Source organism: Cydia pomonella, chromosome 18 (assembly GCF_033807575.1).
Source record: "Cydia pomonella isolate Wapato2018A chromosome 18, ilCydPomo1, whole genome shotgun sequence".
Classification (NCBI taxonomy): Eukaryota; Metazoa; Arthropoda; class Insecta; order Lepidoptera; family Tortricidae; genus Cydia; species Cydia pomonella.
The window spans coordinates 14,546,204-14,574,075 of record NC_084720.1 but is presented as its reverse complement, the minus strand read 5'-3'; the positions used below and the strand labels follow the sequence as shown (position 1 = coordinate 14,574,075).

General features: G+C 37.8%; 2 protein-coding genes and 1 long non-coding RNA gene across 3 annotated transcripts; 1 reads left to right on the top strand and 2 right to left on the bottom strand.

Annotated features, from left to right (window-relative positions):
- Positions 1–14,305: 14,305 nt before the first annotated feature.
- LOC133527568 (uncharacterized) lies at positions 14,306–17,945 on the bottom strand. The gene is made up of 2 exons (XM_061864625.1): positions 17,656–17,945; positions 14,306–16,809 (listed from the first exon to the last, which is right to left on the bottom strand). Exons 1-2 carry the CDS (start codon positions 17,801–17,803, stop codon positions 16,277–16,279), a joined length of 681 nt encoding a protein of 226 aa, XP_061720609.1. The 5' UTR covers positions 17,804–17,945; the 3' UTR covers positions 14,306–16,276.
- On the top strand, positions 17,073–18,031 carry LOC133527581 (uncharacterized). The gene is made up of 2 exons (XR_009800898.1): positions 17,073–17,545; positions 17,882–18,031. It is a non-coding gene; the product is annotated as an uncharacterized LOC133527581 (long non-coding RNA).
- Positions 18,032–20,876: 2,845 nt separating this feature from the next.
- LOC133527903 (protein artichoke-like) lies at positions 20,877–24,883 on the bottom strand. Its single transcript, XM_061865097.1, is given in 3 exon segments — positions 20,877–21,017; positions 21,020–22,998; positions 24,759–24,883. Coding segments are annotated over 3 exon segments (2,124 nt in total). The 5' UTR covers positions 24,763–24,883.
- Between the last annotated feature and the right edge of the window lie 2,989 nt (positions 24,884–27,872).

The window sequence follows — 27,872 nt, the reverse complement described above, 5'->3', positions numbered from 1 at the left end:
GGAGCTCGACAACAAGACAAATCATGGACCATATCCCGTCGATTGAAGTCATCCTAAGCTAAGTTTAGCTAACAACATTGTACCGACTTGAATATAACAAAGTGAGGGTCTGTCATTATATACGTCATATTTTCATAGAAATTTGATATTAATAATGACATGACCACACTTTATCATTGTAAATACCATGCAGAGCTAAGTTGGCCCCTAATATCTAACTGCTACATGGTGATGAGTTTTAAGAATTTTCAAACATTCCAGGCAACGAATTTGTTTACCATGATGGCAACACTTACGCAAGGTAGTTATAAATTATAAGTAATTCATACTTAGGGAATCTATGACAGGTAGTCTATATAAGAGCCATAACCCTTCAGTCCTCAGTCGAGTAATTAGGATCAACGAGCGACAAATGTAATTTCGGCTCTAAAAGCGAAAATGAAATACGAAATTCGAGTAAAACTGATTTACGGAGTCTTGTTAGTGGGGACCGATTGTGTCGGGTGACCACGCGTTTGGTAACTGGCCAGAACTATTCCGGACGGCCTAACCAAGTGAAAATCGTTTATAACCTCAATAGTGAGTATTACTGCAATATTCTGCCGCCAGAGTGCAGCACTAGCACATATTGCAAATCATAGAGTAACTTATACATACTGTGCCTTAAACAGGTTTTTGAGAAGTTTTCACTACCTATGATATGACATTGATGCAGGTGGCGGTTTGTTTACCGAGAGCCTACCGCGAAACTCGAAAATGGTAATTGCGTTATCTGCCTCTCTATTGCTTGGGTATGCAAGTTTACGAAATTCCGATTTTTGTGTTTCGCGGTAGGCCCTAAGTATGTGATAGTAGCGATCTCTACGTAGAGTTTTGAGTAATTTTCCTTATTGAACGATAAAAATGGTCACGTGACTATACGCTCACGGCAGTCAATGCCGGTTCCTTGCGATACATTTTTACCTTTCAGTTTTGCCGAGAAACAATTGTCATTTTGGCGATCTTCATCTGTATATAGTATATATACTACTCGAAGATTGCGCAGCATTAAATGATAATAATATTAATAAATTCATTTATTTCGACCAACTTAGGATCATATTACATTTAAATTATTATATTAAAACCTAAAATTAAAGTTTAACTTAAACTAAATTACATTAAATCAAATACACTCATATTTTAACCTAATCTAGAGAGGCTTGGACACCAGTACGTGAATCATATGGCAGTGATTCTTCTGACCCTTCTGACAGATCTTAGTATATAGATTAACTTGTTCGGGTTTCCTCTCCCCCCATCTCACTTTGTCAGCCATCGGTTTGACGTTACGGTTACACATATTTACTTTCTCTATATCTAGGTTACATTGTATAAACAGAGGAAAATGATCCGACCACAGTACATCATATTGTATATTAATATTAGTTATACTCTTAGCAGCGTGCTTTGTAGTTAATATGTGATCCAACCACCTTTTAGACCTATTTGCCTCACTAATAAAACTATACGTTCCCGAGTTTAATCTTAATAAGTCGATATCCGCACACGTCCAGTCCTGCTGCAATTATGAGGTGGCCTTTTGCCTATATCTAATACATTTGTGTTGTGTACCTTTACCTTACGTCGGTTTATTTTCTTACAATATAATTTCTATACTGTAATCGCCTGTATAAACGCTAGTCAACTTATGCTGTAATTTCATGAGATTTAGACTTATGGTAAGAGTTAACTTGGTCCGACTCTATGTACCTTTGTAGGTGCATGACAAAGTGTATCATCCATATCATCACGGTTTAAAGTTTATGTTGCATAATTAAATTCCCCATTCTCTCTTGTAATTTCTTGTTCACATTCTATTTTTGAATAACTCTAATTCTGTTTTTGTAGGCTATTATTTACGTGACCGTCCCTACATCAAGCCGTCAGCTTGGTTATCCTACAAGAGTCCACTTTTTATCATTTCTCGGCGAGAAAAAAATGACTCTCATCATTTATTTCGCTGAAATCAAAGTGATATCCGATTAAGTCGGGTGCTCTTTCGTCTCTATTTTCCGGTGCTGTTTCACTTTTCTTATATTATTGGAGAGAAATAAGACATTTGGAACACGAACTTTATTATTGACCTTTTCCTTATGTTTCATTGTGATTCTGTAGTAATAACGACGCATTGTTACTAAGTAGAAAAGAGAAATATAGCTTCTATAAGAATACGGTAGTTCTATGTTATTATATTATTTTCTACTCGTCGAATGTAATGCTTGAATTAAGATTTCGTTTACCAAACTATAATTGCGAACATTTCATGTATATGGGCTCCCAACTCGACTATAAAATTTATTTTGATACGCTGTGCTGTAGTCAACGATAAAAAAAATTGACGAATCTCGTGCCGCCGCGCTCCCATAGAACGGGGGGCGGGCTCGCGCGTTTGACTTTTTGTCTTCTTAGAGTCTTAGATACTTACCAATTTTCATTGCTAATGACTCGTAGAAAAAGTATTGTATACAATAGTGAAATAATCAAGCGTCTCAATCTCATACCTCACTTCGATACTCGACTGAATAGCTCTCTATCATATCACGACTGTATAAAATAAAGACTGTATCGTTTGGCTTATTATAGGCATTTGGATCTTTATTTTAGATTAAACCAGGGATAGACTAGACGACAAATGTCCCACGACACGTGTCGCCAGCGACGTCTGGTGATGTGGCGCGACGTTGCCAGAGAGCCTACCGCGAACTGCGTGCGTGTTGCCTCTCTGTCGCACTTGTGAATTCATAAGTAAGTGTGACAGGGAGGCAACACGTCGAACGTGGTTCGCGGTAGGCCTTCAGACTTCGTATCGTATGTAAGGCGCGCAATGTTGTATCGCCTAGTCTATCCCTGGCTCCAGATTTAGGGTATGGTCAAAATGTCTTGAAATCTGCCATTTTATCTCTAATGTTAGTGATAGGACACTCAAAAACAATATGGTCTATTTACACCACAGAGTTGCACAATTTCCAATACTGTCCTGATTCGGTTTTTAAAGACACCAAACCCTTCGAGGCTCCTCAAACTATACGGCACGGGTCCCAGCAATAAGCCCAAATAAGTCCAAGAATATGACGGATACACTTGTGGTCTCAAGTCGTAATACTGCGGAGGAGTTTTCACACCTTATACTCTGTATCTTTAGGTATTTAAATAAAAGTAAACAAAATTTACCCTCAAATTAGGGTAGACTCCTCAGTTGAGGGTAGACGAAAACATTATCCATTCAGATTTATTGGTTGGTTAAGGTTTTATTTAAATACCTAAAGATACGGAGTCTAGGTTATTGAGACCCTCGAGCTTATAGTAAGTTTCTGAATCATTTTGTTCAGAATCCCTAGTGTAAATTTATTCGATAGCGTGACGTGACGTACGCGTTTGCGTTAAGTCTCATTTTGTATGGGATTTAGAAACGGCGCGCCTAGCGGGACGTTTTGGAAACACAAAATTCCATACAAAATGAGAGTTAACGCAAACGCGTACGTCACGTTTCGCAGTCGAATAAACTTACACTAGGGGTACAGAGCTTATCCAAGATGACAATCGTAGGTACATCGAGCTGCGAAAAGTCACGTTGCTATTTCTATACATTATTTAAGGTTTGATTTCTGTTTTCCTGGCTAGGTCCCAGAGTCTAGTGTTTTACCTAAGCAGGTATTCCTTGAAGTCGGGGTGTTTCCGAGATATTCAGGAAATTGGGTAAGAATAAGAAGTTAAAGTTCACAATCACGTTTTGCATCCTGGGGGTCTAGTCAAGATGCCAATCGTTCCCGCTCCGACAACGAAACGCTTTCTGTCACTCTAACACTCTTACATATAAGTGCGATAGAGAGACGGATAGAGTTTCGTTGTCTTAGCACAAACGCTTGGCATCTTGGCCAAGCACCCTGTTCCCTTTAATCCCTACCAGAAACTGTGCCTGTTGAAGTTTGAAGTTTATTAAAGTATTACACCATGGTAGTAGTATATGATATCAAAGAGAATTTGAAATAGAGGTGAATTGTCAAAAAAAACTTTATTTTTACTGCCATCTTTCGACACATGATTAAAACTTTTATCAAGAATAGGGATCAAAGTCAAATGGCGTTCTAAAAGTTTAAATGTGCCCAAAGATGGCATTAAATTTACTGCGGCTACAAAATTTTCTTTAACAATCCATCTACATTTTAAATTCTCTTTGATGCTATTGACTTAATTTCGAATTTTGGAGCAAATTCTCGAGCAAAGTACGCACTGAAGTAAAGACAATTTACGGCACCCATCTTAGTTTTATCGTAAGCGCTAAGACAACCTACATGTAGTTAGTTATCTAATATCAAGCCCCAAGTGAAAATGCCCTATTTCCATACACACAACTAACATACAAAGTAACTAGTAGGCATGAGTGTTTCCACGGCTGTATTCAAATGAGAAGTTTTCGTTTGGCTCGCATTACTTGCAGAGTTCCCTAAAGTCGGTTTATTGCTTGGCCCAAGGAAGCGGAACAGCTAGTATTTCGCGAACTTCGACAGTTCTTAGAGCAGTAGCAATAAGCGGTTATTATGGCTTTATCATTATACGCTACAATAGCAGTACGGATACAGTGGCGGATTAGCCACGTGGCAAAAGTGGCAAATCTCACGGTCCCCGCGCGTTTGGGGGCCCCGCGCACCAACGCATTGTGACCGTAAATAGTATAGATATTACTACAGAGGCTGAGGAGTAATGGGTTGCCGGCCGAGCGTAGCGAGTCGTATGAAAGCCTACACTGAGCATGGTCCGACATGCCGATTTTTATGTTATTGATGTATAAGATTCGAGTAGGTACACAAGTGATGCTTAATGCTTAAATAATTTATTACTTAAACTTATTTACTTGTATGTTATGAAAAAAACAGTACAGTATATGCCTCGGCGGGAATAACAATTCGTGGATTCGTTTCACTGTTGGACTCAGTTTCTTTTCGTCCGACAAAATTAAAGCAATGTAAAGCTATAAAGGGCCCTTGATAGAATTTGCCACAGGCCCCGCGCTGGCTTAATCCGGTACTATACGGCGACCTGGCCTAATTTACGGGCGAGCAGTACATGCTTGCACCTCATATTATATTTATACAAATCCTTTACGGGATGACGGTATAACTAGAAAATAAATCTCATTATTTTTGTTAAATATTTTTTGATTAGTATTTTTAAGTACCTAGTCTTATATTTAATATGAATTAGATGATATGTTGTCACTTAATCAGTATCAAAGCAGCCATGTGAACACTCACAAAAAAGTTATACAATTTGTACAGCGACAGACGCTAATCCCACCAGATGAACCTTAACAATGGGGTCTAAGATAAAGCTTTTTTTTATTTATTTATTAAAGTTCTATACATTAAATTAATCGCAGAGTTTCTTATTTCTTAACTGCTAAGCCAAAGATAGCTTGTTTACAGCTTAGGTACTGGTTCGGTAATAGCCTACGCGCTGGCCACATTCTAGGCGACAACCACAACCATAGGTTAGAGCGAGACACAGCGATCGGACCTTCCGCTCCCACCTATGGTTGTTGCCTTAGCCTAAGCCAGTCGCGCAATGTCGTAGCCAGGCCGTTTCAGGTACATAGGGCCTACCGCGAACACCGAAGTTCGCAAATTGCGGAGATCTTTCTATTTTACTTCGATTAAGGCGTAATTAAAGTGACAGAGAAAGATGCCCGCAATTTACGAACTACGGTGTTCGCAGTAGACCCTCAGAAACAGTTTGTAACATCTTATCCCTTGCACCAAGCTCCAAGCTAAAGTCGAAAATTGTTCGGTAAAAGCTCGCTCCAAAGGAGCTTTTCCTTTGCCGTTAGCTCACTGAACTTAATCCTTGCCTGAAATTTATTCCCAGCTCAATTAGCGAACTTCCTGAAAACGAAAGAAAACTAATGTTTTGTTCTTAATTTTGAACTGAACTTTATGCATCAAAGTTAATTGCTCCAATTAAGAACTTAGTTGTGCATTTTATAATGAAGTACTCTTTGTTTTTCTCGATTTTATATACTTATATGGTTGTTTAAGCAAGATGGATTGACTGATGTTAGCGCTTAAGAAACTATAAGTAGTTACCGTAATGAAGAATCTGGCAACCAGTCTACGAAGCCCCGAGCAATTTGGGATAACAAACAAATGTAAACCTATCTTGTACCTTTTGTAAGAGTGAACGGCAGTGAGAAATTATAATCATGGGGGTCTTAAATAATGTTGTCCAGGTATTGGTGTCACTTGATTTAAAGTTTTTTTTTTTATTAACTCTATTTATAGAACAGCCCAACACATTTTGGATTTTTTTATTCCATACATTAGCTTTTTTTAAACCCTTTTTTTATTTAGCCTGTAAAAGTGTGCCACTGGGCAAAGGCCTCCCCTCTTTCTCGCCATTTGGTCCTACCCAATGCACACTCCCGCCACTCTTTATACAAAATGCATCAAGGGTTTTAAAACCTATTCTAAATAATTTTCAGCAATGAGTTTTTTTTCTGTAATCTCCGTATATCTAAATTGGGTTTTGAATCATTTTTTGACCATTAAGTAGGTAGGTACAGTCGGCATCAAAAGTAGCGGATGAAACAACGCGCCAAAAGTACTTATCTTATATTCCGTATAACTTTTCCCAATGTAGATAATTTTCTAAAATTCGCGTTCAAAAATATATCTTTTACAGTCTTTGTTGTTCTATATTAAAGAAATCACTTTTTGTTACGCTGTTACAAAATGGTAGATACTTATGAAGCGTTATTTGATCCGCTACTTTTGATGCTGATTGTACCTATTGCATTAGTCTTTTGCAAGTTTTGATGGGCCTCTCCACTAAATTTCTTGTCCTTAGGGACGCTTGCTACGAGGAATAAGAATAAGAATAAGAATAATATTCATTTCAAGAATTTGGCATTACAAGACCAGCAGTACATTGATCCCCACACTAGGCTCAGCCTGTCACGTGGGAATCTCAGAGAAGTATCGAAATGGTGCGGTTCTCATTTTAACAGAATACATTATTGTTAAAGCTAAATTAAATAAGATTTTTTTAATTATATGACTAACTATCAAACTAAGCACAAAAACAGTTAAAAAGGTCTCAGTAAGTTGTATGTAAGTGAAAGTGTTTATGTGAGGGTATGTGTGTATATATGTGAGTATGTATGTATGAATATGTGGAATTTCGTACATTGACCCGCCTGTTGCTATCTCTATTCTACGCGCATAATTATATTGCTGTCCCGCTCGCACAGTGACATTGATTCCCGGCTCCCGCGGCTATAACCGCTATAACCGCGAAAATCGAAGTTCGTCAATTGCGGGCATTTTAATATGTCATTCTCTCTAATTACGTCTTATTGAGAGTAAAGAAGAAAGATTCCAGCAATTTGGGAATTTTAGTTTTCGCGGTAGGCCCCCGGGCGGGTCAGTGTAAGAAATTCTTAATGCTAAGCGTCCTTTCTTTAGCCAGGCAAATGATTTAACCTGTCATAACCATGCGTGATATTAGAAAAATAACAAAAGTAACAGATGCAGCTGAAGTCACATGTAGGCTGAAATAGAGATGGGCGGGCCATATAGTACGAACAACCGACAACAGATGGAGTAAGAAAATTTTACATTGGCACCCACGTGAAGATAAGTAAGCAGCCCATCGCTCGAAGGCTTTTTTTTCGGTGCTCTCACCTTCGGCGAGTTGATGTAATTATGTAAATGAGAAATAAATGCTATAATATAGTATTATTATAACCATGCGTACGATCGTACGGAACACTTGTCACCAGACTCGTCCAGACTTGGCCAATTTTTTCTACCTAATTTCGCCGCAAGCACACGAAGCAAAGTCGATGGGTAATGATTTTGCAGCATGTTCAGATCTTTTTAAGCACCTTGGCAACTTCTATATATCTGATGGCGGCTGTACACTTGGACTCCGAGGTTACTTTATTTAGTTACATTACAAAACCAGAGTGCAGAAACACAACTCAATAGTACGAAATGTGTTCTTGTGTTAACTTCTGCTTTAGTCGAAGTTCTGGACAAAGTAAAGGGAAAAGTTACGCGTCCGTGCGAGTTAGTTACAATGCTGTTAGGTGTTTGAGATCCGGACTTTAAATAGGTTATGGCCAACGTCGCAAATATTTTACAACATGGGAGAGGAAAAATGTACGGTTGAGTTCACAAACATGATTAAGTACAAGCCAACGTTCTAAAATGGTATTTTTTCTACTCGTCGACTGTAATGAATTGAATTAAGATTTCGTATACCAAACTGTAATTGGGTACTTTTCATGTATGGGCTCCCAACTCAACTATAATATTCATTTCGAAACGGTTTAGTCGACTATAATGAAATGGGCCAATCACAGCTCGCCGTGGTCAAGAGAAAGAAACAAAACGATAGTTCAAATTAATTATTAATTTTAGGTTGTATAACTTGTATAGTAGAAACAATTGCTTCATAAGTCATAAACGCACATGTGACACCCTTAATATAGCAACATCCATAGACTACGAAAACCGCTCACCATTGCTTGTTAGTCTCCATATCCATTCTCCATCTCCATATCCACCAAAATCGAGAAAAAACTGTCTAAAAATTGAATTTAGCAAGGAGCAAGTACCAGGGCCTCATGAGTTACGAGAAGGTGTCGTTGACCACCCCGCCCGGTCCCGGCGGCCGGGGCGCGTACTAGTATGAAGGTATCGCGGCTGCTCGCGTATCTAAAATAGCTGTATACTTTTGGCTTGTATACCGGTATGATTTTATTAGTCTAAAGTATTATTTTTATTTCTCGTTAAAAATGTATACAATAGTGATATAATCATAATAGTATTTTATACAATCGTGATATAATAGAGAGCTTTTCAGTCGAGTAACGTGTTTTGGCAACGAAGCTTGCTGAGTCTACGCGATCTGATTAAATATTGTTTTTTAAATTATTTCATTAAGAAATTAGCAATTGTACCTATAGAATTGTACTTAGAGGTCATTTAATTGATTATGCCAAATTTTAGTAATAAAAAATGTTGATTTTGAAATTAAAAAAAAAGACGATTTGTCCCGTATTTTAGCCTCAAATCCCGTATTTTCAATGCAGTTTTCCCGTAAAACCGGAAATTAGATCTGTTCACCCTAGTTGTAGAACCAAAACAGACGCATTTGAGTCCCTCCAGCTGATGTCATAGACCAGGGAGCATTTAAACTTGTAGGTTCCTAGAAGCCAAAAATTTGGGTAAGTAATATTTTCATATTTTTGCGCCATCTATATACTGAAATCGTAATTACATTGAAGCGAACTTCGGAACGTCCTGTCCTATTAACATCACTCTCTCTAGTTACTTCCCGCTTTCAGAGATGGCGATAAGACTCGCTTTTTCCGCAAACAGATTTGGGTGTTGTGATATTTTTTTTTGTCAGATTGCAATAAAATTCGGTGGATAGTGGATACATAGCGTTCCTATTACGTACAGCCGCCATCAGATATATCAAAGCGGCTAAGGTGCTCACAAATATCTGAACACGCAACACTAGAGTGCGTGTTCAGATATTTTTGAGCATCTAGGCCGCTCCGATATATCTGACGGCGACTGTACAATATAAGCGCAATTTCACCGTATGTCAAAAAATCCCTAATTACGAAAACGTATGGTATTTTTATACCTCAACCGCGGCTCATCGGAATATTAGTTTTTTTTTTCAGAACAAGCTTAGATTTCGTATTTATTCCGCCCAGAATGAGCCAACCCAGCCAAATGCATCTAAATGTAACAAAAATAAATTTAGAACAAAACAAAAATTGTCTAATTAACCTTTACAGTACATATGGGGCTACTTTATAGCACTAGTGCGAGAAGTAGCATATTACGTTACTGTGTCGAACATTTAAGAGCCCTTAATCCTTGGAGCGTTCTCCGATTTCACGAAATAACGCTCGATAGATGGCGTTGGCGCTCGGTACGCGAGCGCCGGCAACGCGACGCGCGTTTCAATGCAGACTAGAATAATCTTGATAGTTTTCAATATAATTTCAAGGAACATTAATTTTAGTGTCATATGATATCATATGGGCACTCTTTATTTTATTGTATATGCACAGTAGTTTTTTTTTATGTACACTACTACTAAGTGTACAGACTACAGAGTGTACTATAACCCTTGCTCTTTATTCTGTCTCTTTCACACCAATGGAAAATGAAGAAGTTAGTAAATGACTGCAGGTATAAATAAAGTATATTAGTGCGATAGAGAGACAGATAGCGTTTCGTTGTCGTATCGTAAACGATTGGCATGTTGGCCACACACTTGCTTGGTGCCTAGGCAAAATACCAATCGTTTGCGTATATTAGTGCGATAGAGAGAGAGTAGTGTTTCGTTGTCGTATCGTAAACGATTGGCATGTTGGCTACGCACCCATGATACCTAGCCAAGAAGCCAATCGATTGCGCATATTAGTACGATAGAGAGACAGATAGTGTTTCCTTGTCATATCGTAAATGTTTGGCATGTTGGCTACGCACCCATGCTGCCCAGCCAAGATGCCAATCGTTTGTGCATATTAGTACGAGAGAGAGACAGATAGTGTTTCGTTGTCGTATCGATTGGCATGGTCGATTGGCATACGGTACTAAACTAACTAAAAAGTAGGTATTCTGTGTAAATATTGTTGTAATAGTTAACTGTAGGAATATATGTTTTATGATTTAAATAATATCCTATGTTATGTTGTTATGTTGTGTAAATAATTAGCGTAAGAAATTGCTTTGCATGCCCTTAATGTTGGCGAGATGTGTGTACCTTATTACCTTGTGTAAAACCTTACAACACCTTATGTAACCATGTCTCTGGCAAAATAAATAATTTCATTTCAATTTCATTTCATTTCATGGTGGCTACGCACCCATGCTGCCTAGTCAAGATGCCAATCGTTTGCGCACATTAGTGCTATAGAGTTTCAGTGTTATTTGAAATCACGTAAGGGTTTGTATTATTATTTTTGACTCGAATGAAGTACATCCAGGTTCTTATGATGGAGTCAGGAGTTGGTCACCAGAACTCCTAATCTACTCATTATAATTCCATCGTGCTTGGGCTCAAAAGATTTGCCCTGACGAACACCATCGATCTAGATGAGGTCCAGGGTCTCATGACGGAGTCAGGAGTTGGTCACCAGAACTCCCCAGAACTCCTAATCTACTCATTATAATTCCATCGTATTTGGGCTCAAAAGATTTTCCCTGACGAGTCCCATCGATCTAAATGAAATCCAGGGTCTCATGATGGAGTCAGGAGTTGGTCACCAGAACTCCTAATCTACTCATTATAATTCCATCGTGTTTGGGCTCAAAAGATTTGCCCTGACGAGTACCATCGATCTAGATGAAGTCCAGGGTCTCATGATGGAGTCAGGAGTTGGTTACCATAATTCCTAATCTACTCATCATAACTCCATCGTGTTTGGGCTCAATAGATTTGCCCTCACGAGCACCATCAATCTAGATGATGTTCAGGGTCTCATGATGAAGTCAGGAGTTGGTCACTAGAACTCCTAATCTACTCATTATAATTCCATCGTGTTTGGGCTCAAAAGATTTGTCCTGACGAGTACCATCGATCTAGATGAAGTCCAGGGTCTCATGATGGAGTCAGGAGTTGGTCACCAGAACTCGTAATCTATTTATCATAACTCCATCGTGTTTGGGCTCAATAGATTTACCCCGACAAGCAGGGCTCGTCAGGGCAACTCTATTGAGCCCAAACACGATGGAGTTATGATGAGTAGATTAGGAGTTCTGGTGACCAGCTCCTGACTCCATCATGAGACCCTGGACCTCATCTAGATTGATGGTGCTCGTCAGGGCAACTCTATTGAGCCCAAACACGATGAGGATATGATGAGTAGTTTAGGAGTTCTGATGACCAACTCCTGACTCCATCATGAGACCCTGGACCTCATCTAGATCGATGGTGTTCATCAGGGCAAATCTATTGAGCCCAAACACGATGGAGTTATGATGAGTAGATTAGGAATTCTGGTGACCAACTCCTGACTCCATCATGAGACCCTGAACCTCATTTAGATCGATGGTGCTGGTCAGGGCAAATCTAATGAGCCCAAAAACGATGGAGTTATGATGAGTAGATTAGGAGTTCTGGTGACCAGCTCCTGACTCCATCATGAGACCCTGGACCTCATCTAGATTGACGGTGCTCGTCAGGGCAACTCTATTGAGCCCAAACACGATGGAGTTACGATGAGTAGATTAGGAGTTCTGGTGCCCAGCTCCTGACTCCATCATGAGACCCTGGACCTCATCTAGATTGATGGTGCTCGTCAGGGCAACTCTATTGAGCCCAAACACGATGGAGTTATGATGAGTAGAGTAGGAGTTCTGGTAACCAACTCCTGACTCCATCATGAGACCCTGGACCTCATCTAGATCGATGGTGTTCGTCAGGGCAAATCTTTTGAACCCAAACACGATGGGATTATAATTAGTAGATTAGGAGTTCTGGTGACCAACTCCTGACTCCATCATGAGAACTTGGACTTCATCCGGGTCAAAAATAATAACGCAAACCCTAACGTAATTTCAAGTGAAAATGCGTTTTTCAGAAAATCGCAGCCAAATAACACTAGACCTTACTCATAGTGTTGTGTTCCTGCCGGTGAGTAAGGTTGCCAGAGCTCAACGAGAGGCGGGAGGGGGTTAGGGTCGGCAACGCGCATGTAACTCCTCTGGAGTTGCAGGCGTACATATGCCCGTGGTGAATGTCATCATCGATCCCAGTGCGCCCTCATTAACGGCAAAGAGGGTGAAACGCCGGAGTGGGTTTAGTGGGTAGGGCTAAATTCTCCCCCCCTCTTCCCTGGAGAGGGGAAAGGAGTGGCGAGTCCCACACACCGTGCGTAAATGCATTCCCACTCCGTCAACAAAAAAAAAAAAAAAAAAAAGGCGTACATATGCGGGCCGTATGCTTGTTTGCCACCGACGTAGTATAAAAAAAAAGTAACACTGAAAATCCATCAATAAGCGAGTCTGTTGTTAGGCATACAATGAACTTATATTAAGATTTTCTAATCGCAGTATATAGCACTTCTCGGAACTCCGTAGCTGATTACGAACTCAACGAATGCCTGACAATCGAGCACAGGTCCGTCCTCTAAGCGCGCTCCGCGCGGACTGAGAGCGGGGCGTCGCTGCTGCGTGATTTATACGTGTTTTAAAAAAATATAAATTTACGGCAATGTAGGTCCCATAGTTACGATTTTTTTTTTATAGGTTAACATAAAGTTATAGTTTGCTATAATATTATTTTTAAAGCAAAATATGCGTACAAATTGCGGAAATAAAATATAATAAAACCCTGTTTTCGCCAAAAAAATGAAGAAAACTCGGAAGGTATTTTATCAGTTTTTTCAAATGAATCTTCGATTGTTAATCATTCCAGCCCCTCGTACGAGATATGTTGAATCAAATTGTAGTCATTCATGTACCAAATGATTCTTGTTTATAGCAAAATTGAGAACCGAAACGCCACATCTCACTGCAAAATTTGGAAAAGACTCCCAAAAAACCTCATTAAAAAAGAGGTTTAAAAGAGAAAATGAAAATTAGAACTGTTGGAGCCCCTAGTTTAGGAAACGATTATTTAAGTACGTTATCAGTTTTTTAATAAATACTAATAGTTACGTCGTAATCTTGAATGAAAAAGGAAGCATTTTACAAAATACGCTCGTCTGTAGGAATAAGGACTCTTAAAGGGCCATATGTACTGTAAAATGTTGTACGATACATGTGCGAATAGGTAATTCGCAACTCGTGTCGATTTAAAACACTCCCTTCGGTCGTGTTTTAATTTATCGCCACTCGTTTCGAATTTCCTATTTTTCGCACTTGTATCGTAATGTACTATTTCGACACCGTGTTAAACTAAAGCTGTCACTCGCCGAAGTGTCAAAACTGAAATTGAACTTTATGCATATGCACGTATAGGTCTATGTTGCTCTGTGATCTGAGACGGATTAATCCGTCTCCGGCGCTGGACCTACTTGGTCATTATCAAAGAATATAATACTCACTAGTCATTATAGTCAAAAAGATTAATCAAAAAGTTATATTTATTGCTAAATAACTTTTTCAAAACTTTCTATTTTTAGGGCGTAAGTCTCGTAAATATCCCGTATGATGGGCTTACAAAGATTAAGACGTTTTACACTGCAACATTGTAACACCTTCATAACTTATAAAGACGATAAAAAACACAAATCTTTTTTTGTATATTTCGTCTATTTTATTCAAACATTTTTGTACATTATCAGGCGGAGATTTATGCTAGTATAGGTATATCCATACCAACTGTTAGCAAAATGTTCAAATAACGCTTACAGCGTTGTCAAATAATATAAATAATACATTTACCTGCCAAGCAGATTTCAGTTCTAGCGACCGACCATACGAAAAACTGGCAATCAAAGAAGGGTAGGCAAATTGGCATATGTAACCAATAAGGGCAAGCGGTACGTCACCGGGTAGGTTATTCTAAGTTGTACCACTTTTACTATGGCTGGTAGTCCCAAATATTTGTGTGAAAAAAGTTATCGCCGCAAAAAGTAGTGTTAGTTGAAACGTGACTATAGTACCTACTTATAGTTTTTTTTTCGATACTGTACCTGTGTCGCAGATCATGAAGGTTTTGTTATTGTGAATGATGTTGTGTCACGATATTTTAGTTTTTATTCGTTTTCTTACATTTATTTTTGTCATATTTTTTTTAACAGGGATGTGTCAAGTCTCGCCATAGAAAAAAAATAGAGTATAAAAAAAACCTCTCCGATGGTAGGTCACTTATTCTTATTGCTTCATAGGCCAGTGTCCATACAAATATGCCAATCCTCCTTTGAATCAATGGTATAAGAAAACAGAATTGAAATTCTTTCGTTTTAAAATCGAACGTTACAATACAAGGGCGACTCTGTTCCATTTAGTAATGATTCAAATTTAATTGCAGGTAATTTAGGAGGGCGCTAGAGGTTAATGCAAGTGTAACACTTCATCGCCATCATATCAACCGAAAGACGTTCGACACAGGCGTCAACGAGGATCTCGACAGCGATCGGTCGTACGCTGCCTTCATCCAACGGTTTCCTGCCATCTTGACCAGATCATTAAGCGCCTTATTGGGTGGCTTCTTTGACTGCGTCCTCCAATTCTCACCCACAAGTGCAACCACTCATTAAAGCAAGGACGCTAAGCACGAAGAATTTCTATCTGTTCCTATCTCTATCGCACCTGCGTTATTACATTGCTGTCCCACTCACACAGTGCCATTGGCCGCCGGTATCATCGGCGGGATAGCAATATTATGCACGTGCGATAGAAGTAGGAACAAGCCAATGTCCGTCCTTACTTTACTGTCATTACACTATGTGCTCCAGCGACTATTCTTCAAGCAATATCGACATCCTAGGTGCATGTAACGTTCATAAAATACTTATTCTATTTTACAGTAATTGCAGAAGGAAAATATTATGAATAAATGTCATTTTCTCAAACTTGCTATGAAATGATGACGTGACTTACGTCAAATTAGGTCCGGAAATACTACATATCAGTTGCGATGAGTGAAGATGATATATTATGTAAAGGAATTTCATACTGCCTTACACACCTAGCCTAGGACTGTAAAGCAACCTTCTTTTGTTTTTTAACGTCAAATTGTGACACAACGTCTTGGCATTCAAGCATCAACAAATATAGGTACGGTACGGTGATTTGTTGTGCATATTCGTTGCTAAGCAACGGCGGTGGCGCATCGCGCAGGCGCGCGGACTTACGCGCGTAAGGCACCGCTGGTAGAGTGGCGAGCCGAGTAGGTCGCCACTAAACAAATTGACTACATTTTTTTTTGTTTTACTTGCAAGTTTGAGAAAAGCACTATACAAATCTCGGCGAGAAAAGCCTCAGCCGTCTATATCTAGTTGGCCTGCAACCCTACGTTTCCCGGCCTCTATAGTAATGTACTATTACACGACACGGCATCTTGTCGCTTAGTGACCGATGGTGACCGTAACTTGAAGTAGCTGAAGGTGAAGTCGCATCTCCGAGGCCCTTTTCTCCCAAAGCATCTAATAAAAAGGGTTGGCACCGGAGCGAGGCAGTGGCCAAAAGGCTCCTTAACCCACGCCTAGCTACGCCACTGTTACCGCTTCATTGTTGCACAAATTACTTGTTAAATACATTCACTTGCGCTCGTTTTCCATTTGCTTCAACTCAGCGTTGCCAACCATCGTAGCTATTTGCATTCGCAACATAACTTGATCACGTCTGGGTAGTTTCTTCGCAATTTTCGCCATTGATGCAAAAAAATGGTCCGTCTCATCAAAACTCTCCAAATTAGTATCTTTATTCGGCGTTTCTGTACTTGCTTTCGGCTCAGCGTTTTCCCTTTCTTCTGTTTCTTTATAATAACTGTCATCTTCTAGGTCGACAATGTCATGCTTTTCTGGTTTTACTTCAACAATATCGTCTTCGTCATCATCAAGGTCATCATAATTTTCATAGCTGACCTCGCTTGACGGAGGTTCGGTGACGCTCTGATCAGTACTACTGTCATTGTTGTAATAGTCACCACGATATTCATCCAAGAATGTGAGTAGCTTCGCTCTTTTTAAGCCATTTTTGACGACATCACTACATCTTTTTGGCGCAGGTTTTCCTCTCCGTCTAACGTAGTGTCCTCTCACGTAGCCCCACCTTCTGCAGCAGTCTTCGTCTGTAAAATAAATAAATAAAATCAAAATGTTTTTTGCTTCGACTGGCTATCCTTTATTCAGTTCAGTAAATTCAAGGAGTTTTGACCGAAGGGTGTCAAGTTTCGGCGGTTCCACGGCCGACTCCCTGACACTGCAGGGTTTCGTAATATATCGCAACCATAATGTGATTTGTAGTGTTTAGTTTTAAAATATATTGTTATAAATGTTATAATATGTATGTTCGTTTTAAGGTATATATTGGGCCACTAGCTGCCTGAAATTCATTTCATTTCATAAAAGTCGCTTTGAGGTTCCTGATATGTTTACTTAATATTTTTAAATAATAAGTATATTTTTTACTATATAGTTTTTGAAAGCAATTTATTTACGATTTATTTTAAATATTTTGTTCACCAAGACTTAACGTACACGTACAGTTTTTAATTACTTAATCAAATAACACGGCGGAGTATTGAAAATTCTTTTTATACTCTGGCAAACCCTTTGTCAGTAGAAAAAGGCACGACTTTCAAATTTTCTATGGGAACAACCATTCGCGCTTAAATTTTTAAATTTGCCTTCTTTTTCTAATGACGGAAATGGTTTGCCAAACGACTAACTATGCATATTACATGTACGGTTAAAATTAATAACAGCGCCATCTTTTAAAACACGGCGATACTACTACTATAACTGCCTAGTTACACTCCACTCATACCTATCGGTCACTGATCTGAACGCCTAATCCTACCTATGGTAACTAACGAAAGTGGTAACCTAATTTATTTTCAATTGAAATCATATTTATGCTATATCTCAGCAATATCCAAATAGGTTGAGAAATTTAAATGGTTACGAAAACGTACCTGTTTTGTCCAGAATACTCCCAATTCTTTTCCACACGTCACTTTTCAACGTTACATTTCTGTAGTCGCTGCTTTTAGGATTGTAAAACATATCATATTTTTTAACTAAATTAATGAGTTTAATGTCACTTTCAATTGTCCACGACATGTCACTTAATTTCGTGTTATCATTTAACAACCTTGATTTTAACTTTAGCTTTACATTCCCGTTTGTTTGTTGTTAAAGCGAGAATCCAAAATGGCGGGCAGCGGCTGGAACGAATGCGCGCGCTCCCCGCCATCACGCCGCGTGACGTCACAAGCTTCTGTCAGCTGAGTTGCAAAGCAAAAAAGAAACAGTTTGTTTTATTGTAATCAAAATCATGCCTTTTTACAAGCTTTTATTTAACTTGCCCGGTAACCTGTAGCCCAGTCATTTTACGAACCGGTAGTATGGCGCATTGAAAATAATTTATTAACATGGGCATATTCCCACTGTCCTAGTGGAGTGTAGCATATTTGCTACACTCGCTGAATGATTAAGACGGCACGCGACTCGCATATCGCAGTTAAAGCCTGACCAGTTTTTCATTGGTTGGAACTAAATTTTTCACACTAAACTGAACTGTCACCCTATACATGCGAATAACAGCGGCCGGCCTGTTGACAATGATCATATATTTCTGATCATGCTATACATTGAGGACTACCTATTCAGGGCTATAACCGCGAAAATCGAAGTTCGTCAATTGCGGGCATTTTTCTCTGTCAGCCTAATTACGTCTTAGTGGGAGTAAAAGAGAAAGATCCCCGCAATTTGCGAATTTCGGTTTTCGCGGTAGGGCTCCAGGTTACAACCTGGGATATTACGGAGCTCCGTTTCCGTTAAGTCGGAACTTCCGTTTGGTATTACACATCCGTATAGACCGTTTTACTGTTCACTTTTTCTACAACAGTCCCAATGCCTGCTGCGACCGGTTTATGGGTGTCTATTGTTGCGCCTGTGAACGGGTTCCAGCAGGCGTTCTACATGACATTAAAGCTCTCTAAGGGGCCTTTACATGTTGGATGTTTGTTTACAAATCAAAAGACCGGGATTTATAGGCCCGTGAAATCCAGGGAGATAAATATATTCATATTATAAAATGCCTAACCTAAGACCCAAGATAAATAAATATTATAGGACATTATTACACAAATTGACTAAGCCCTACAGTAAGCTCAAGAAGGCTTGTGTTATGGGTACCCAGACAACGATGTAAACAATAAATAAATACTTAAATACATAGTAAACTAAACACCCAAGACTCAGGAACAAATATCCATGCTCATCACACAAGTACCTTACCGGCATTTGGACATTTTGAACTCAAAACCATCGGCTAGCTTCATATATAGGCAGGGTCTCCCACTAGGCCAAAACGGTTCGGCCGATTCTGGATCCGGTTCCGTTTTCGGTTCTGTTTTCGGTTCCGATCCTGTTTCTGGTTCCGATAAACTAAATTGAAAACATCTGGTTCCGTTTTCGGTTCCGATAAAACCACATCCGTTACATCCGGTTACAACCAATTCGGCCGACCGTTCAAATACCGCAATTTGATGAAAGTCGCATGCGAGTTCTCGCACGATCCAAATGAGCCCATAGCGAGACTACTGTAAGTAAACTGAAAAAACTGTAAGTTGAATATAATATTAGAGTGGCTAACTTTACACAAACTTGGCAGTAAGGGTGCATGGATATCCCGACAATTAATTAAATACAATTTAATAATTAATAAGCTCGGTAGGTAATTGTCGTGTCGTAGCACTTAGCATGAAAACTTAGCGTGAACTCTAAAATGGCGTAAAGTTTGTCATACTACATAAATACTTTGTTTTTTGCCACCAAAAACGGTGTTACACGATAAGATCGATCGATTTTCCATCGAGATACAAACAAATACCTTCTTATATAGGTAATGAAAAATAAAACATATTTTATTGGTATGTAAACATTATAATTTAAGTTTTCTCTTAAAGTACTTACCTAACATTCACATTAAAAATATTATTAATAATATATAAAAAATAATATCTACAACTCACAACTTATATTTTAAAATTATTCCATTTCCATCACATTGGATATTGGTTGTCTGCTGTGCGACAAATGGTTACTATACGCATGTTTATTTCGCAACTTAAAGAAAACGAATATCAGACTTATAACTAGTAGACCAAGGAGTACAGCAAGGCACGTTGCTATGAAATATAATGCAGACCTCAGATCATTCGAGCCTCTATCACTAGCGGTATGAGCTTCAAATTTATTATTTACAACGTTATTCGATTTCCAATCGTCGAACATATTTTTAATGTCATTTTTCATAGATTGTTTTTCTTTCGATAACATTGAAATAATTATTTTCTCTATTTCATCATTGCTTACAGGCGACCTATCAGTTTGAGAATTGATTGCTATAACATTACGAATCTTTATATATTCTTGTATATTTTCTAAAGCCCTGTTAGTGCTATTGTTGATGTTCATTAGTTTTTCAAGGAAAACATTATTTTTGGTTTCACTTTTGTTAAATACTTCTAAAAAATTTTCGATTGAAGTTGACACCTTTTGGAGACCGATTGACTCTAGATCAATTTTAGAATCGTTACGGTTCAAAAACCTTTCCACTGTGACCCGAAATTCCTCCAAAGAACTGGACAACATTGCTGCAAGAGCAGTCTCGTTACTGTTGTCATGAACAAAGTCGTTAAATTTAGTCTTACTTTTACAAGTTATGCCATCAACATTCTCTTTATCATATATTTCATTTTTCGCTTTAACGGACAGTGTTTTCGGAACATCGGTATTCTTTTTCCATTCGGTTAAGCTACTGCAAGGTACAGGGTTACCTCCTATGTAAAGGTCTCTAATATTTGCTTTACTAAACTCTACAAAATCTACATCGTCTATTAGATTATTGTCAACATAAACTATTCGCACAAGAGGTGTGTTGTGAAATATGCTTACACTAAAACTATGCAATGTATTACTTGACAAGTCAAGAGTGTTTAAATTCGCTAGACCATCAAATACACCAAACTTTAGCGAAGATAGGAAGTTATTGCTTAAATTGAGAATGCTCAGGTCTTCATTATCACTGAAAGACCCTGGTTGGATACTAGAAAGCTTATTATTACTGAGATCGATCCATGCAAGTTGGCGTAACTTTTGGAACGATGTCTTGTCAACTGCCCTAATCTTATTTGAAGCCAGATTCAACCGTTCGAGAGAGATAATCTGGTACACTTGGACTGCACTGATATCTGATATTTCGCAAAAAGATAAATCGAGGTTTGTTATTGTAGTATTCGCTATATTCTCGAAACTAAATCTTGTTGTTACGTGATCAAGTAGGACGACAGAGAGTGACTTCAGATTCGAAAATATTGTAGAATTAAACACTACGTCTTTATTGGCAGAAATGTCAAGCTTCAGAAGATTATTTAAATCGCGAAAAGCTTCATTCTCGATGTTAATGAGATTATTACCCTTTAAACTTAATGAACTTAAATTAGTTAGCCCTGAAAACGTTTGATGGGTCACATATTGAAGTTTATTGTATTGTAATTGTAAATCATTCACAAGTTTTATATTTGTGTTATTTATAGAAAATGATTCTATTTGGTTGTAAGATAGATCCAAAATTTCAATAAATCCAGTACCATTAAATGCATTAACATCTAGTACTCTTATCTTACTATGTGTAGAATTAAACGTTTTTAAGGACTCCATTCCATTGAATGCGTTGTTTTGAATCGTGTTTATTTTGGAATTAGTAAAATCGAGTTCTGTAGTTAAAGCTAGCCCGCTGAACATGTGTGGCGGAATAACATCAACAAGAGGATTATTATTTAAATTCAACGACTCGAGGTCCTTCAAATTTTGAAAAGAAAGTATTTCAATATCTTCAATTGCGTTATTAGAAAGATCAACAATTTTTAACGAAGTTAGAGATTGGAACATAGCCTTAGTGATTTTCTTAATTTTATTATTATTGATATAGAAATGGGAAAGATTATTTAGATTAGAAGTATCAAATTCTATGTCTTGTAATTGGTTATAAGAGAGGTCTAGTTCTGTCAATAATTCAAGTTTAGAAAAGGTTGTTTTATGGATTGTGGATATGGAATTTCTACTAAAATTTAAAGATTGAAATTGCCCCTCAAACAATTCCGGACCTAGCTCAGTAACATTAGCACAACTCAAATCTAGTTTGTCGTCACAAATGCCTTGAAAGGTATTTTTGTTCAAAGAACCCGCTATAGGATTATTATGGACTTTAAAATCCTCAATACGCTTTCCTTCAAATGCTCCTGGTTCTATTTTAGAAATTCTATTTGATGATATGTCTAATGATTGTAAGTTAGTGTTATGCTGAAGTATAGGCTTTGTGATTATAATAATTGTGTTATTGCTCAAGTCCAACTCCTTTAATTCAACTAAATGGTCAAACGATGTATCTCCAATACTAATTATACTGTTTGAACTTATATTAAGTTTTTCCAGTTTGGACATTTTGTCAAAATTATTTTCCTCTATTGATGTCAAATAGTTGTGATCTAAAACCAATTCTTTCATAAATTCGAATCTTGCAAAAACGACACCCAATCTAGTTATTTCGTTATCTGAAACGTATAACTTTTGAAGTTGTGTTATGCCTTCAAAAGTAAGTATATCGAAACTTTTGATATAATTGTGAGATAGATCTAAATTAAGTAAATCTGGATACTGTCTGAAGTAATTGTTGGGGATGGATGAAATAGCATTGTAGCTCAAATCGATTACCTGTACCGCGCTGAATCCGGCGCCGGGCGATCTCTCGCCGACTTCTAAATCTGCTATATGATTACAGGACATGTTAAGCAATTTTAGACTGTTAATTTTTGTGAAAGCTTCTAATTTCAAGGATTCTATTGTATTACTAGAGAGATCAATCTCTGTTGCCTTGCGTACGTTATAAATAGCTGATGGGACAGAGTTCATTTTTCCGTTGGTAATCGACAAAGTCAGTATATGGTCTCTGAGTTCATTGACGACGCCGTATGCGTCAAATGAATCTGTCCCATCGATATTTTCTGCTTTAACGTATAGACTGTAGTCGTCATCGGTTCTAACTCTTCGGTAACCGTTGTAGTAGTCGTAGGTCTCATGGCGTCTGCAGGACCAATCTCTTACGTAGGCGATAGCGGAGCCAAAGTCATCGGTACAAGTTAATTCGCCTTCACAAGGTTGCCGTCCCAAGTTGCGCAGCTCGCAAACACCATCCACTTGACTTAGTGCGGCAAATAATGTCAGCAAAATTATCCTTTGGGTATTATAACCTGAAATTAAAATGATTAGGTACAGTTATAGTTCAATTATCTAAATTTTAGTAAAAATAGATTTGACAATTTCGACGAAACTAAGAGATAAGTATGGCTTTTTCATATCCTGATAGCAACTGATAGTTTATATTTTTAAACTGACGCGTAGGACTCTTATCATTTATTATGCCAAAGAATTAACCGTTCTTTGTTTATAGTGTATAGTTTAAACGAGTTTGTATATTTTTCCTGAACAGAAGGGAACATCTGTACCCCTAGTGTAAATTTATTCGATAGCGAAACGTGACGTACGCGTTTGCGTTAAGTCTCATTTTGTATGGGATTTGGAGTTTCCAAAACGTCCCGTTTGGCGCGCTGTTTCTAAATCCCATACAATATGATACTTAACGCAAACGCGTACGTTACGTTTCGTTATCGAATAAATTTACACTAGGGGCTCTGTTATAAGATATCTGGTAAACTAAGTGTACACAAGTAGTCTGGAATGTGACTACCTATAAGTAGGTACATATCTAACTATCCAAGAGGGGCCACAAGGTTTGCCGAATTATCAATGTCAAAGTTCGAGTTATAGTGAAGACGTCTTGGAATATTTATTTTAAATTGTTCTTATTATGTTTGTAAAAAACGAATAAAGTTAAAATATTGAGACAAGTATTCGTTTTCATCACAATCCGTAAATTGTACAATAAATCCGTTCAAAACTAAATGCTTACAGTAAAAAAGTGAAAAAAAAGCGGCCAAGTGCGAGTCGGACTCGCCCATGAAGGGTTCCGTACCATTTATGACGTATTAAAAAAACTACTTACTAGATCTGGTTCAAACCAATTTTCGGTGGAAGTTTGCATGGTAATGTATATCATATATTTTTTTTAGATCTTTCATTCTGTTATTTTAGAAGTTACAGGGGGGGGGGGGGACACATTTTTTCACTTTGGAAGTGTCTCTCGCGCAAACTATTCAGTTTAGAAAAAAATGATATTAGAAACCTAAATATCATTTTTGAAGACCTATCCCTAGATACCCCACACGTATGGGTTTGATGAAAAAAGATTTTTTGAGCTTCAGTTCTAATTATGGGGAACCCCCAAAATTTATTGTTTTTTATTTCTATTTTTGTGTAAACATCTTAATGCGGTTCATAGAATACATCTACTTACCAAGTTTGAACAGTATAGCTCTTATAGTTTCGGAAAAAAGTGGCTGTGACATAATCGGACAGACAGACGGACATGACGAATCTATAAAGGGTTTTTTGCCATTTGGCTACGGAACCCTAAAAAGGTACCTACTTTGAAAGTAAAATGCTCCAGTACAGAAACGTATCAGTTTCTGCACCTTTCATAGAACAAAAACATCCCATTTTCAGAAAATGAGAAATCTAAAATATCTTTTTAAAATTAAGTTATGTATGACTATATTTTGTGACATTTTTAGTATTAAATTTGATCTATGAATTATATTCATTAGTATTATATATGGAATAATATTTACAACATCAATAAATTGCTCTGATAATTAGATTAAGATAATTATATGTAATACTGTCTTACTATTCATAAGTGCTTGTTGCTAGGCCTACATGAATAAAGTATATTTGAATTGAATTGAAGTAGTTAGTTTATTTTCTTAGCGGGCAGTCTCGAACGAGTCGAATTTGATTTTTTTGAGCCGTAAAACAAATTCGGAAAAAGGCCACTTCTCGATATTTCCCTAAACTTCATATGATATCTTACATAAAAGAAAAGAAAGCTTACCCATGTTCACAGCTCCTCATAGGGCAGTTTAACGTCCACAGAACTTTTATCACTTATTTCTATTCACAAATGCTTTGAATTAAATGTGTCGCGGCCGACGGGTCAGCAAACACTGATGGGTGTTGTCTTTATTCGAACGTTTACAATATCCCTCTGTTATCACTTATCATGTAGGTACTTAGTCACAGGAACTCGTGACGGACAAGTAAGGACCCATTTAAATGAAATTAAAATAATACCTACAGTTATCTTTTTTTTCTTTATTCATAAACGACCATTTGTCGGTACCAATGGCGCGTCAAGAATATATTCGTGTTATACCGTAGCAGTTTGGCAAGCTGGCAGGAATCGAGTTCTATGGACACTCTGACGCTGGTCGCATCCCAAACGTTATTAAACATTAAGTTTATGGCAAAAAAAAAAATTTTGTACCTACAAGGTTTTATCGCTGACTATACTTTTCTTTCCTCAGATAATTCTAAAAACCCCAAACAAAATTATGTTTGTGTTAAAACTAATTCGTTTGCGTTGTTTTATAACAGAGTTCCCATACCCACCTCCTGTCTCCGTCATCAAATCAGCTCAATACCATCATAATATTGCAATGTCATCCGATTTACACATGTATGCAAAATTTAAGCTCAATCAGAAATCGGGAAGTGGGTTAAATTTAGCTTCCAAGATTCGGCCCACACTAACATACATACTAACAGGGCAAGTTAAATGAAAGCTTGTACAATAGATGCTAATTACAGGGACTAGGGTAGTTTATTTCTACCTGACCTGTTACTACCACGCTAACAATTTGTCACCTGATATTGACAATTCACCGTACATTGCTGGTCCAATAAGTAAACATTGACGCTGCGACACTGTTACTTAGCGACCCAGAAATGTACACGAAATTGTCAGTTGTCAATTAATTCAATTATCAAGTTCGTGAAATAGGCGCCTGGCTGTAATAAATGTAGTGACTTATTAGAGTACTGCAATGAAAAGTAATTAAAAATACATGCATAATAATCACGGCTAAACTACATAACCGATTTTGATGAAATTTGGCATGTACAAAGCTGAGAAGCAGTTATACATTAAAAGTTTTTTTTAACGAGGAAAAATAACTGAATTAGTAGAACTAGAATAGAATGAGGTATTCATTTTTACGGGGTTTCCCCACTAGCTACCACTAAGTTGTTACCAGTGGTAAAAGGTGGAAAAAAAAATCCCAGTAGTTACCACTGGTAACAACTTGGTGGTAACTAGTAGGAATAACCCATACGCAACTGCGAGTTGAAAGTATGTTTTACGAGGTATGTCCTTAGAACGCTTCAAATAGGCATGAACTCAATAAGACTTAAATAAATAACCTTATCAATAATGAACAATAATTCTTTAAGTCAAATATTTTCATAATTTGTTAATTACCCTGACATTAAGGGAAGTAGGAACAATGAATAATGATTAATGCACGTCATTGTTAGGAAACCAGTGGAAAACATGCTCAGACACTGTTTTTGTTTTCGGTGATCACTTGATCAGTCAGTCAATAGCTCATTTGACTAATGATATATCGAGGATGCTTGCCTTACTCGTATGGGTCTTGTTATTAAGCTAACCTGATTTGACAAATCCGGGCGTCATCGTGGATGACCGAACTAGAATGACCGTAGCTCTCGCAATGGTGAAAATGCCAAAACAGGCGCCAGGTCTTATATTTTATAACCTACATATATAATAGTATGACTTTTAAATGTTTGTATGAAGAGGAATCCCTTGATGTGTTTTATTTTTCTTTGGTTGCAACACTCAATAAGGATATAACCCGTTTATATGTGTATTATTATTCTACCGTTAGGTATTATTATCTTATCAAATGTGGCTATGTTTTATTTTAGCATCACAAAGAACTTCCCGAGTCAAAGTATCTACGAGGTATTCACGTAGTTTTTTAGGGTTCCGTAGTCAACTAGGAACCCTTTAGTTTCGCCATGTCCGTCTGTCTGTCTGTCCGAGGCTTTGCTCCATGGTCGTTAGTGCTAGAAAGCTGAAATTTGGCATGGATATATAAATCAATAAAGCCGACAAAGTCGTACAATAAAATCTAAAAATTTAATTTTTTTTAGGGTGCCTCCCCTACACGTAAAGTGGGGGTGAACATTTTTTGCTTGAACCCTACAGTGTGGGATATCGTTGGAAAGGTCTTTCAAAACTAATAGGGGTCTTCAACAAACATTTCTTGATAAAGTGTGTCCCCCCCCCCTCTAACTTTTGAACCATAGGTCCAAAAAATATGAAAAAAATCTTGGAAGTAGAGCTTAAGAAAGACATTAAATGAAAACTATAGCGGATATGATCAGTTTAGCTGTTTTTGAGTTATCGCAAAAAGTTTCCCCTTCATAGTAAAAAGACGTACACCCACAGTTCATCCCTTGGTTAACAATCTACCATACTTTAAGCTCCAGTTTAGCTTATTGTGACGGAAGAGTAACTATGGAACCCTACTCTGAGCATGGCCCGACATGCTCTTGGCCGGTTTTATTTAATGACATTCTGCTGTAAAGTTCTAAAAATCACAATCTAATTTTACTAAAAAGAGAATATTAAATAATTTAGTCTGACCAAGCTTGGCGTTATTGTAAACCAACGTCAAACTTTTATAAAAATATGACGTTTAACCCTTTGAACGCTTTATATCATAAACACAGACATCACTCAAACGCCAAGCTCCCGGGCGCAAGGGAGCTAATAAAAACTTTACTCGAAAGTGTGAAGGTTACTTTGACAGCTTCCGCCATATACCTATAGGTGTCCTTGGCGTTGTGGGCACGACTAGTAACGACGCCTTTAGGTGTTCTTGGCGTTCAAAACGTTAAAATAACACTTACACAGTCTGGGCTATCAGAATCGCTGCCGAGTCGAGTTAGCTTGGTCTTACTGTATACAATTGTCATGTTTTTTTTTACGAAGGTGATTTTTGACTGTGGTTGATTTTCCTTGGTGGCATCGCTGCAGGCCTTCCCTTCGTGCATTCTACAGTGTAGCCCAAAAATACGTACGTAAAGAATTTTTAGTAATAATTTTTCTTACTTATACCCGTCACACACGGAGCGATAT